Source organism: Ylistrum balloti, unplaced genomic scaffold (genome assembly GCF_031769215.1).
Source record: "Ylistrum balloti isolate Yb309-2 unplaced genomic scaffold, AGI_CSIRO_Ybal_v1 Utg371182, whole genome shotgun sequence".
Taxonomy (NCBI): domain Eukaryota; kingdom Metazoa; phylum Mollusca; class Bivalvia; order Pectinida; family Pectinidae; genus Ylistrum; species Ylistrum balloti.
In genome coordinates this window covers 64,569-77,659 of record NW_026782644.1, presented here as the reverse complement: position 1 = coordinate 77,659, position 13,091 = coordinate 64,569, and the positions used below count along the sequence as shown (strand labels likewise).

At 33.2% G+C, this 13,091-nt stretch overlaps 1 protein-coding gene across 2 annotated transcripts; it reads left to right on the top strand.

The window, feature by feature from the left end:
- The first annotated feature begins 520 nt into the window (after positions 1–520).
- On the top strand, positions 521–8,101 carry LOC132561238 (serine/arginine-rich splicing factor 6-like). Of its 2 annotated transcripts, XM_060225967.1 has the most exons (9): positions 521–538; positions 1,672–1,808; positions 2,168–2,238; positions 2,999–3,109; positions 3,642–3,659; positions 4,458–4,527; positions 6,647–6,720; positions 7,110–7,229; positions 7,452–8,101. In XM_060225967.1, exons 2-9 carry the CDS (start codon positions 1,686–1,688, stop codon positions 7,705–7,707), a joined length of 843 nt encoding a protein of 280 aa, XP_060081950.1. In that variant the 5' UTR covers positions 521–538; positions 1,672–1,685; the 3' UTR covers positions 7,708–8,101. The 2 variants fall into 2 exon arrangements, with proteins under 2 accessions (XP_060081950.1, XP_060081951.1); XM_060225968.1 differs by lacking the exons at positions 521–538; positions 3,642–3,659.
- Positions 8,102–13,091: the final 4,990 nt, after the last annotated feature.

The following is a 13,091-nucleotide window of genomic DNA, read 5'->3' as shown; positions in this document are numbered from 1 at the left end:
CGTCGCTCGAACAACCCGGTTCATGACTTTCCTCTCTCTCTGCAGGGGGTCTCCCGCCATTGCAAAGCGTGTTGTCTTAAACCCAAAAGAAACTGGCCGAACAGAGAATTTGAATACAGAACAAACATAAACGACAGATTAGGAGGACTAATAATTTAAATATTATGACAATGTACAAGAAAATACTCTAAATAAACGCTTTTGGATTTAAAATAACATCATTTTACTTTAATAGAGTTTATCTGTTTTGTTTACACCGGAAATAGAAATATTTTCTGCATGTTTAATTTTCCAAACATTTTTATAATCATTGTAAAGTTAAGAAAGAGCAGAAAAAGAATAAATAAATAAGTTGTTGCTAAAGGAAAAAGTAAAATGGATTTAGAAACAAAATATTTTCCCTGTTAATATATGTGTGAACCCCGTAGTATGAGGATAAATGCTTGTCAATTAGACGCTTGAAAGAAAACTACCGACTTCCCACTGATTCAAACATTTTATTGGGTCGTACGCAGATTGAACACAGCGGCGTTGGATGGTAAGTGCGTGAAAGCGGCCGTCATCTTTATTTCAGAAAAAATATCGTTTATTAGATGTATTAGAATTATTAACTTATGACGCTTTGCAAAATCATTACATCAAAAGTCTTTAATCTGATAAGTTGTTGATAACAAAGGTAAATTCACCAAAAGTTTTGATTTAACTCCTGTAGAATCGAGTTGCGTAAAGAACGAGCAAAAGCCAAATGCTTTTACAACCGACTGACGCAATATAGTATTCATCGACGATTTCCCGACTATCACATATATTTCAATTTTAGAACTAACCTAAATGTAAAATGCATGAAGTAACGACGCATAAATATCGACATTTTATCTTGTTTTTTTTCTTGCTTGTTGTACGATATAGACTTTACGTCGGTGCTCACATAAACTTGGAGGGTCAAGACACGTTTTCGAGAGTCTCAAACTAAGATACTTTTAAATAACGATGATAATGGTGAACTATTTTTTATGCCATTTAAATGAGAGACTTAAATCTTTGATTAAAAGTGAAGTTTCGTCTATTCATTGAATTGTTAATCATAGGTCTTCATTGTTGATAGAAAGTAAAAGCACAAACACCCAACGGTATATTTAACAATCCATTATTACCACATTTTTTGGATTTGAAGATATGGTTTAATATTCATGTTTCAAAGATATACCAAAAGTATCTTGCAGTTCTTGTACTTAAATGCAAAATAAGTAATGTTATAGTGGCAGATAATGTTTTATATGGAATGTTTGTTGTATTTCTCTCAACGTATGTAATTTCTGTATCTTAAAAGATCTATTGTGTCGAGCAGACACTTAGAACTTGTAGCTTCATGTAGACTAAAGTGTTTTCCGTAGTTAACACAGTAACCAAATTAAGAAAAAAAATGAAATTGAAGTCCCGTTATTTGCAAAAAGAAAAAAAATTATGCAAGTTAAAATTAGCATTTTGGCAAGTAAGTTTGGTTATCACTGCATCTATAGCTCTTTATATATATATGTAATATTGTATTGATCAGAAGGTGGTAATTGACTTGTTCACTTAACAAATTTCTCTTAAAAGTGATTTTGTACATTTTGAACATGTCAATAGATTTAGAAAAAAAAATCATCTGATTCTGACTTTGTTTTTCAGCAAACTTATCAACAATGGGGACAAGAGTATATATTGGCCGTCTGTCCTACCATGCCAGAGAAAAAGATGTTGACAGGTTTTTCAAGGGTTATGGCAGAATCAGAGATGTTATGTTAAAAAATGGCTATGGATTTGTTGTAAGTGCAAGTTGTGGAGCTTGAGACTTAGTTTGTACTTTACCTAATTATATTTGTCTTTTTTGCTTGAAAGTATTGTCATTTAAAAAATGTTAAGATGATTTCATTACAATACTGGATTCATCAATGTTACATAAATGAGCTTGATTGATTCCTAAAGTGAAGTGGTGTTCATCTTTCAGTTAAGATCAGACCTCGACAGAATCTTTAGTATTAGGAAGTTAGAAAGTTCCGAACTATCTTATGTATTTTTAAGCTGAACTCCAGATCAAATGAAAGAAACATTGGCTTTATTGTGAATAAAGCTGTCAGACCTGCTTCATATGATTTGCATGATGACATCAGATTTCAATTTTAAGGAATTTGAAGACTACAGAGATGCAGATGATGCAGTCTATGAATTAAATGGAAAAGATTTATGTGGTGAAAGGTAAGAGATTTAACTTGACATGTTAATTTGGCAATCATGAAAAGTATTAAGAATGTTGCATCTCTCTTACATATATTACTTAAAATAATGGATGGTATATGCTTCCATGGCAGAGTTGAAATTCTGCTGTCAATTCATTTCATTACCACTTCTAATTTGGTTATTGGCCAGTATTTTTTCTGTAGATTTTCAGGTGTATATTGGGTACCAATGAAATGCAAGGTTAAATGATGATGATCTTTCGGGTCTGAATGTTATTGATGACAAAACTACCCAACACTATCTGATGACCTTGTATTACATCTTTAATGCAAGGAAGGTATTATGAGAAGTGTTTTTCAAGCTAAAGATTTTCACTACTTTTCATAATATGGGTGGCTTCATCGTCTATTGAATTGATTTCCATTTTTTCAGTTACAGTGCTTTGGGCTTGCAAAACCTGTTGAGGAATATACCCATGAATATTTAAGTGAATAGCTGCCACAACATCACTAATGGGTTGGAGAGGGGGGGAACCAAACCAAATATGTTCAAATTACAATCATGATCTATGGATTTATTTCTCTCATGTATTTGCTCATACTGAAGCAAACATACAACCATCTTCATCTAGATTAAAACTATACCATTCTTACAAATTTTGCTTTCATTGGGAATTATATAGATTTTGTATGGAATTAAAGCCCATGTTTTGCCTTAAATCATAGTAAAAATATACTACACTTTAAATGTCATGATGAACAACTGTAATGCATTTCAGAGTAATCGTAGAGCATGCTAGAGGAGATCCTAGAAGCGGAGATTATCGACGTGATAGTGGACGTGACAGAGCCTTCAGCTTTCCTCCACGTCGCCGGGGAGGCAGAGATAAGTAAGGATTCATTCAAACTTTATTAAACAGAAATAGGATTACAATCTTAAGCAGCCCTTTGTATCATTGCTAAATGCTTGAACATGCTTCAATAATCTGCACATATTTGAGTATGCTTATTCTCATGATTTTTAAAAGGCAGATAAATGTTAGAGAAAGAGGAGTGAAGTGGTGTAAAGAACCAAGAAGTGTTACTTTTTATCGTAATTTAGTGTTTTTGATAAGGCTGGGCATTGTAACATTTGTTCAATTACCAAGTCATGGTCATGATCACTGTTTATGAAAGTTAGTTTTTAATTGAGGTGAAAAGTATCAAAAGCGATACACATTGATGTTAAACAAAAGAACCTTTCATTGATGAGCATGTGAGATACATTTACCAACAAACAGTTTTTAAATGATTTGGTTTGCATTTCATCCTTATGTATAAGCGAAAATAATACCATTCGAATGAAAATTTTAGTCGAATAGTTTGTCGTATTGACCCTGCTTTGGTCAGTAAAGTAAGATACTTTTTGACTTTACATTTTAGACACCAGGCAGTGGTCAAGTGAGTACGACGGCAATGAACGATGACTATTATAACCGTAGATGACCACTGATGACTCCAGGCAACAGATGATTTAAAAATAAAAAATGAAAAATAAAGAAAAAAAAACATATTATTGAAAAAATCATGAAAAAAATCTCACCTGACCACTCAACCATCATTAACAGCTATTTCAACACAGAAACATTTGAGATAAAATAGATTTTAAAAAAAAGGCTTCGCAAATATCTACATTTCATATTTACATGGTCTTTGAGCAGATTTGGCTGTTGAATCAATTTTATATTTTGTGTTGTAGACGTTGTGACTTCATAGTTTGAACAATATAAATAGAATACTAAGGTTCGAATACATTGAAATCAGGAGACAAAATATTTATGGGAAATGTCTTACCTTAAGTCTTTTCTGAGGAATATACTGGATGGTTTGTTGTCATTAGGAAAATAATAATAGTGCTAATGATTTTCAGTTTTGTATTTCAAATACAATCTACTCACAGTATACTGCAGCTTTCACTTTGTATTGGTCACAATTACCTGTATTGTGTGAGCAGGTAAATGATACCTTCTGACGGGTCATATTCACTATTAAATCACACTACATAATGTGTACTGAAGCCTGTACACAATTCAAATTAAATCATTATGTATGGAGTACTAGGGGGAAAACTTAACTGTTTTGCATAAAAAAATAGAACTAACCCAAAAAATTAAATAGCCAAACATTCCAGTGAAATGCTGGTTGTTGTGGCGAAGGTATGTGACAGACTTTGCATACACTGTGATCAATCTTTTGCAGGTATGGTCCCCCAATAAGGACTGAGTATCGCCTCATTGTGGAGAATCTTTCATCTCGAGTCAGTTGGCAGGTAGGTCAAACACCGTTGGCTGCAGTAGGTTAAATGCTATGTGAACTGAATGTTTATTTTTGTGTTGATGGGTTAGGTCAGGACCCAAGTAATGACTTAAAAAAAGTCTTGACAATACAAAAAAGCATTTTTAGGGTTATTCAGATTGACATCTGCCTCATTTAAGGATTTTGGTGTGAATGCATGATGGGTATTTATGGGTGTTTGGTAGCTTCCCTTTTAATTCAGTGCCAATCATCTCATGACTTGCTTTGCAGTTTCTGCTCAATCATCTTCTCCTATACGAAAAATTACACCTGCCTTGCCATATTTCTTCAGACCTTTACACAAAAAAGAATGGAGAAGCTGGTTTTGCAAATGTAGGCCTTATTCCTTGAAATTATTCAAAAGTACTTTTATGAATTGGTGTAGTCCCTGTCCTTCCTACGTATTATTATTCAAGACTCCAGTAAAGTAAATTTGTGGTGTAAAGTTTGTCGTCGGTACAATATCAATATCCAAATCAATAAAAAGTACTATATTCTTGTTCCAAAGTTCATTGTTCTGAATTCTTTAAGATAATTGGTACCATGCAGATGAAATGTAATTTTTATAAACATATTTACTACAAACTACAGATAAAAAGAATGAATCAAATTTCAGATTGCAAGTATTTGATAGGAAAATAACATGGAATAAAAACTAAGGGGGTGAACATTGGACTAAACCACTACCAAAACTTACCTAATCCATGACAAAACAAGAAGTGTAAACCTTGGTCAGTAGCTAGAGTTGTTTCTTTCTTTTATTAATTTTATGGACAATAGATTACTCTTTAATTTAATTAGAATTCTGAAGAATGAAATACCAAGTGAGTTGTTGGGCTCATTTAGTTATTGATGCTTTTACACTTATCTTAGAAAATGGTGTTGTGTGATATGAAATTAGTTATGCATTTGAGAGAAAAAATGCATCCAAGCAAAAAAATCAGGAAAATTATTGAAAGCAATGAGTAATTCTAAACTGGTATTGTCTTCTCTCATAAGCACACATCCTCTAAGATGAGGTAGCTGACGAACCATGAAAGACGAGGGTCTGATCTGACTCCCATAAAGTGTTTGAGAGATGAAGGTTCCCTCTGGGTCGATCACACATTGCTTGCTTGATGGGACACACATCCCTGAAAGATGTCGGTCTGATGTCAGAGGGGGTTCCACTCGGTCATTGAGGCACCCAAGTGTCATTCCCAATTTGCTTGGTCAATCGATGCTGGCAGAACCGTGCAAATTCTACTGTCGTCCGGGACGGACGATAGGGTTAGATTTCAGATGGCAATAGTGCTCGTCCACGTGATCAGAATCAGGGGAGGACTGGCATTACTGTACCAGGGTTAGCTAACTAAGTAGGCTTGACAGACGGTCATGCTGGAAGTCTAGGTAGTGCGGCACTAGACAGGGCAGGACTCCACTATCCTGTAGGGTTCAAAACAAAAGCTCTAGCCAAGCGATTGATGAGAAAATAGAAGGTTCCCTGGAGGTAATGTTAACAAGATAACTTGGAAAAATCTTTGTTCAACTTGTCTTGTAATTGTAAAGGAATGTTGATGCATATCAACTTTATTAGCAATCATAGTTTATTTCAAAAAGAAAATCACTCCTTTAATTTTGGTCTTGATGGTTCTATTTTGTCTAAACAAAATTGTAAAAAAAATTATCACAAAACATGTAACCAAGACACATTAGAGATTGGAGGTCTGGACCAAATTGTGTACAAGGAAGGTTACATTTAAAAAAAAACAAGTTTAGGTGTCCGACATAATTCTCCGTTAAAATCTGCCAATGCCAGAACCTACCTGGGAGATTAGAATAGTGTCTTATTATTCCTTTGTTGGTAAGTATGAAGTTTCTTCTTGGTTTCCTGGGGTCTCTGTTAACCTTATTCTGTATTTGGAACACATAGGTAAGTATAGGCCAAAGAGGAGGACTCTATCACTCTCAGGGAATGGACAGGCTGAAGACTGGGTAAACATTTTATTCAGGATCTTATAATCTGTTAACAATTTTATTTCTGCTGATCACCCAGCCTCTGTGCTGTGTTGCAAATTGATTCTTATTGTTTCCTCTGTTTGCTGTACTTGAAGGACCTGAAAGACTACATGAGACAGGCAGGAGAAGTCACATATGCTGATGCCCACAAACAGCACAAAAATGAAGGGTAAGAAATCTCTAGGAATGATTAATAGAAAAGGAATGATGGTATTGTTTGTCCTTTTGATTAAAGAATAAGATTGCAATTGGGGAACCATCTTGGATTTTAATAATGCAAAATGTCAGTGATCTTGTATATAGATCAAATAAACTTTACTTTTTGTATTAATTTTTTTAATAAAGTAAGCAAGACCTTATAAGTGTTTTTGTAGTATGTTTAGTTTGAAGATCTGCTTGTGATCTGTTTAGGAATCGAGACATAACTGGTAATGGACTTGTTTAACCAATCAAGTGAAATTAAGATATCATGCTGTCTAATCTTGTTTTTAGTCTTGTTAAACAAGACTTCGAAATTTCAGGCTGTTTATTAATAACAATTTTTTCTTATTAATTCAGTGTGGTGGAATTTTCTCAATATGGAGACATGAGGAATGCTCTAGACAAATTGGACAACACTGAAATCAATGGCAGGAAGATCAAGCTGGTGGAGGATAAGCCGAGGCGAAGCAGGAGAAGGTCAGTTCCTTTAAAGGTTTTTGATTTTAGCCAAAAACAAAATTTTGTTCACTACTGAAATTGCTATAAAGGTCATATAACCAGAGAAGATGCAGTAACATTCTGACTTCTGTTGTATAAAATGTAGTTGTATAACAGTTACAATAAAATCTTGAAGAAACAGTCAGTAAATGGAATGTGTGATTTCTTATGTTTCTGATTCCTAATGCTTTGTCTTTGTAGCCGAACAAGGAGTAGGTCAAGATCTGCAAGTAGGTCAAGATCAAGGTCACGAAGCAGGTCAAGGTCAAGAAGCAGGAGGAGCAGAAGTCGTAGTCGCAGCAGAAGTAGTCGACGAAGCCGTAGCAGGAGCAAACACAGTAAATCCAGATCAAGATCTAGGTCAAGGTCCAAATCAGAACCCCGCAAGTCTATGTCAAGGTCAAAATCAAGGTCAAAGTCTCCATTAGAAAATGGATCAAGTGAACAAAAGGATTGAAATAAATTGGTGACAAAAGGTGTGTTCATTAATGTGGATGGAGATGTAGTCAAGACACCTTGGCACGACTTGTGAAGGAACTTCTATAGACAGAATACTAATCATATCATGCCATACTTGAGCATGTTCTCTTCAGCTATGTTTTCTTAATTATGTTTTTAATCATCTCATATCTCATTGACATTCATCCGTTTTAGATATGCTTGACATTCTTTTTACAATTGGCTACATACAACGATTGTGATTGGTCAGCAGCTGTTGTCCGAGACAATGGTCTGTTATGTTTAATCTTGTATAAAATCCATCATTGATTCATTGTGGATGCTTCGTACGTGTCTTCAGGAATGTAAATTGTAACATGTCAGATGTAATAAAATATTTTTGTTTCAATGTATCCTATGTTTTCATCTTATTATTTCTTGTACATTTCTTCAGTCTGTCTTAAGATATCGTGACAGCATGTTTTATTCAGGACTGGGAATATCCAGAATCTCCAAACTTCTTATCTAAATAAAAGTGGTTTTTGAAATCTGACAAGACTTGTTTTAAGAGTATTCAATTGCCTTGAAACCAGGTTGGGGGGGTCCATTTTAACATTTTAAGATCCATAAGGATTTTTCCCTAAATTGAAGATGCACGAGTGTATTAAAATGAAAATCTCAGTCTTTCAGACCAATTTAATTGTATATTAGACATGTACAACACAAAAGGGTTTTCCTTGATAAGGGAGTCCAGGGTGGACATCTATATTTAACTTTACAAATACTTATAACTGGACCAACTGCATCAGTATTTCAATACAGAGGCATATATTTAACACCAATGTGATGTCAAGATTTGGTAACATTCAAGATCAACATGATCAAATCCAAGACGAGGTTTGGTATTCCTTCGACATTTGACTGGAAGTCGGACATAGTACAATATAAAATAAACCCCAGCATAAAGGGTGATTTTGAAGACCTTGTTTTTAACAGCATGATCTGATAAAAAGCGTCCACAATTTCTGTGTTTTGTGGTTGCTAAGGTACTTCTTTTAAGTTTTAACAAAATGTTGCATGAATAATCACCAAAAATTCACATTTCAAATTCATGCGTTCTGACTTTGGTGGACTGCTTTCGAAGATTTCTAGGACCTGAGAGCAAATCTTGATATTGGAAAAACTGGCTATTTGGATTAAAATTGCAAAAAAGTTTTGCTGTAAACAAAAGTCTTAAAACAAGTTTAATACTAGAAGATGGTCAAATATAAGATTAAAGTCATTTTTGAACATTTATCTTGAAAACGTTTGCCACGATAAAGGTTGTCAGTAATTCAGGGAAAAAATAGAATATGTGAAAATTATTTATTTCTTGTGAAGTATATTCTTACAACTCCAAAGAAAAGTAGTGTGGAAACAGATTATTTGCTTTTCAAAACTTTCAAAAAATCGTCGGAAAAACGTGATTCTAGAATTTTTCAATTCTTAGGAGAGTACACCCTTCGACAGGACGTGATTTATCAGAAACACCTTGCAAATATAAAAACATGTCCTGCAAACAGATGGAAATTATTAGTTGAGGTCTGTCTATCTAAAATGTAAGGATGAGTAATTTGCTTCATTATCTACAAATCACGAAAAGGAAAAAAAACCCTTAGACCATGCAGTCCAATGCCTTGTGATTTGAAGAAAAGACTCAATTGTTCTCGCTTGTAAATACATCACATGCATGAACAAGTCCAATATTTATTCTGTGATCAAGCAATCTAACAAATATGCAGTGTTGAGATAACATTGATTTATAACTTTGGATATGATTCACTTCGAAATTTTCTACATTTTACCACAGGTAGATCAATATCGGTGCATGTGGTGATAACTCCAGGTCTTTTTATACTGTTGTATATATCACTGAATATTATCATGTAAAACTATGTTTATCCATGAGCATGGAGGACCTTTAGCATGCCATAATGAGGTTGCTGCATCTCCAATTTAGTATGGAAAACACTGCCCATTTACAGTGTACTTGCACAAAACCTTGAACTGGAAAATATATTTGATATTGTAAAGGTCTGGTCATCAAAGATCGAATTGGTCTCGATGACATAATATCTGAATAGGTAGTCTATAGTTCTCTTTATGATATTCAAACTCTAGAAATCTATATCAAGGTCAAATAGAGGTCACTTGGGACCTCCTTTCAGTATGCAACAATTATTGCCATGGATGTACTTAGGAAATTTGAGCATGTAGAAAACCTATATCTATATATGACTTACAAATTTTGAAAGAACAGAAGATCAGATATGACCTTTGGTACAATATTGTTCAGAGAATTATACTGGGTTTAAGAAAAACATTTGGCAAGTGCAACTATGGCAGCATACAGAATTAGGATTACTTACAAAAAGGATCAAGGAAACATTCTCTTCACGATAAAAATAAAAAATATCTGATTTTAAATTCAAGATTTTATTTCTATTTACCAATTCAAAATCATGATTTCACATTGATAATACAAACATTTCTTACAATACCTGCATAAGTCTCACAAGGATAAAAGCATAGGAAAAAGAACTGGGCTACACTTTACATTCATGGCACAGTAATAAAGAGTGCTCTTTCCTTCATCTACATGGAACAATGATGTACAATTTATTCTAAATTAAAACTGAGACAGAAAAAAAATGGGACTGTATTTTCACATTTCAACCAGTAATGATAAATTCTGTTCCCTTAATACTTCACAGTCACAACGTATCTACTCTAGGTGCATTTGATATATTGATGTACATTAAAGAGTCTTCTGTAATCTATTCTCATCAAATGTTGCCGACTGTTATGTAATGAATTTGAATTCATTCTTGTTAACTACCAGGTCTTACGGCTGGTGATTATAAATTCACCTAGATCTGTTGATGGCTAAAATATCAAGGCTCTGATCATACTTTTGTCCTAGCCAAGTTATTATATTTATTTTAGAACATGTTTGAATGGTAAATATTACATCACATTGCACAACTCTACTTCAACATTTCATTCAGTTAAAATCCTTTACAAATACAATCCCACAGAACAGTAAGCAACATCAAAGGAGATTTTCTTTTATATCTATATATACACGTACACACCCGATAGATACACAGGTGAAAACTCAACAGTTTATTCTTTTTGTAATAAGTATGTACTACACAATCATACTGTCACACAACCTAATAGTAACACTAAAGCTCAGATATCACTGACCACAAAAAGTCAACAAGTAATTAGTAAATATACTATCAACAATGTCACATAAAGTGATGCACTTTCATAGGAGAGATACACATCAATTCTACAAAAAACATCCACAAAGTGTATGGTAAATAATGTTTTGATTATAGTCTAAAATTTTAAGAGAAATATTTGAACTTTTCAATTTGAAGCTGGGACTATGAATGTTAAACTGTCCCTAAAGCAATAGAAAGAAAAAATGAAAAATTTTTCTTGTAAGCAATTTGATTATTCAGCAGGTGGTATCAGCTTGTAAGCAACACAAATTGGCATTTTTTCCTCAATACAGGTAACTGTAATATCACAAAAAAGGATGACAGAAAAAACAAATACACAATGCGGTGGATACATATATAGCACAGCAAAATCATCTTGCTGTGGTGAACATCAGCTGTCTGGTAGAACATGTAAAACACTGTATACATTTTTTACAAAAAATCTCACATATCCTACAATTCTTCATAAGTACGATTTGATACATACGTGTACATCATTCATCATTTTCAGTTGTCTCTTTTGAACTTGAGTTAGGAAACATAGTCCTCACCGCCATATCTTTCCTACCATTTATTTACAAACTTATAATACATTTGTAGCTAATGTTCAGTGCTTGGCTACACATACATTGCAAATAAAAATACTCAAAATTTAATTCCTTTTTTAAAGATGTTGATGTTTTTCTCAAATTATTTTCGTTTTTTCCTTGAAAAACTTTTCAACATTAATTTTTTATCAGAAGACATGAAATCATTGAGAAAATAGTCCTCTCTCAATGCTTTACTAATCAGAAGAGTTTCCAATTTCATATTTTTCTTTTTCTTCAAATTTTAGATGAAATGTGTTGAATCTTTTGCAACAGCAGGATCTGTCACCATCTCAATGTACTTTCTATCATATAATCCAATTTCCAAAAGACAAATTTGAAAGATGGTTGGTGTTGAAGAATAGATTGAATCATAATTTCGTGTAACTGTAAACATAACAGCTGTGTACCAAAACAGCATATGAACTCTGCTGTTCTGGCAGGCATGGCTTTGACTTGTGATGTAGGAAAATGTGTTATGCTACTATTCAGAGGCCTCATATGATGGTAAGTACCAAATGTTTATGATTAAAAGGCATATGTGATATGAAATAAAAAGAGAGGAGCGGTTGGATTAAAACATTTGGATATACATATATATAAAAGATAAAAGTTGGTTTATATAAATAGCAAACATACACTACTGTAACATGTTTTGATCAAAGCCAAGGAACCTATGTACACGGACTTGATTTGTTCTTAAGCAGTAAATCTTTTCAATATCAGAAATATTGTTAATGAACAATGTTATAAACTTTAAAAAAATCATCATGTTCCTTTTATTCACTACCAATATCAATTTCTCAAAAACCCCATTACGTTCAGTTTTATGGAAACATTCAGTAATACAAAATTGTGCTATCTCAGTTTGTGAATGTAAACTTCATCCTGTTTTATAACTAACGGTTTTACACCTGCATAACATGAACTTAATCCAAAATTGCAATTCAACATTGTACACAAAAATATAAGGATGTCTTGAAATGATACAAGACTCATTTTGATCAAGAAAAGATACAACTGTCTATGCTGGATAGAGACCATGGTTCCAGGACTTTGGCAACTTATGTTGAGTTCATTCATAACAACCTTTTCTTTATTGTGCATTCTGTATTATAGCTCCAACAACTAAATAATAGCGTATTGTAAATATAAATGTAAAAAATTACCAAAAAACAAATAAGGTCAAAAGTTGAAATAATATCTGAGAGCAAAGGGGGATAATCTTGGGAGAGGAAGAAAGAGGGTTTAAAATTTGATCTTCATGGCTTCTTAATAGATATTTGTATATATATATATATAGGAAAGACTCTATACTGGATACACATCAACACTGGCATATTCTAGGATACATTTTAAAATAGTAATACTCTTTCTCATGTCAATATCTGGAAATGACATTGAAATGTTCGGTACATCTTGAAGCATATTTTTCTCTCTTGACTAATATAGATTACACAACATATAGGATTTCCACAACACCAAGAAATTAATACAAAAGCTTTGAATATTATTAAAATTTGATTACTCTATAAATACTCCAA

What these genes read in the sequence shown, in the direction of transcription:
- LOC132561238 (XM_060225967.1), top strand. Translation starts at nt 1,686, where the DNA reads ATGGGGACAAGAGTATATATTGGCCGTCTGTCCTACCATGCCAGAGAA. An exon ending in AAAGATTTATGTGGTGAAAG is followed by an intron (nt 2,239 to 2,998) that starts GTAAGAGATTTA and finishes AATGCATTTCAG; the next exon opens with AGTAATCGTAGAGCATGCTA. An exon ending in CCGAGGCGAAGCAGGAGAAG is followed by an intron (nt 7,230 to 7,451) that starts GTCAGTTCCTTT and finishes TTGTCTTTGTAG; the next exon opens with CCGAACAAGGAGTAGGTCAA.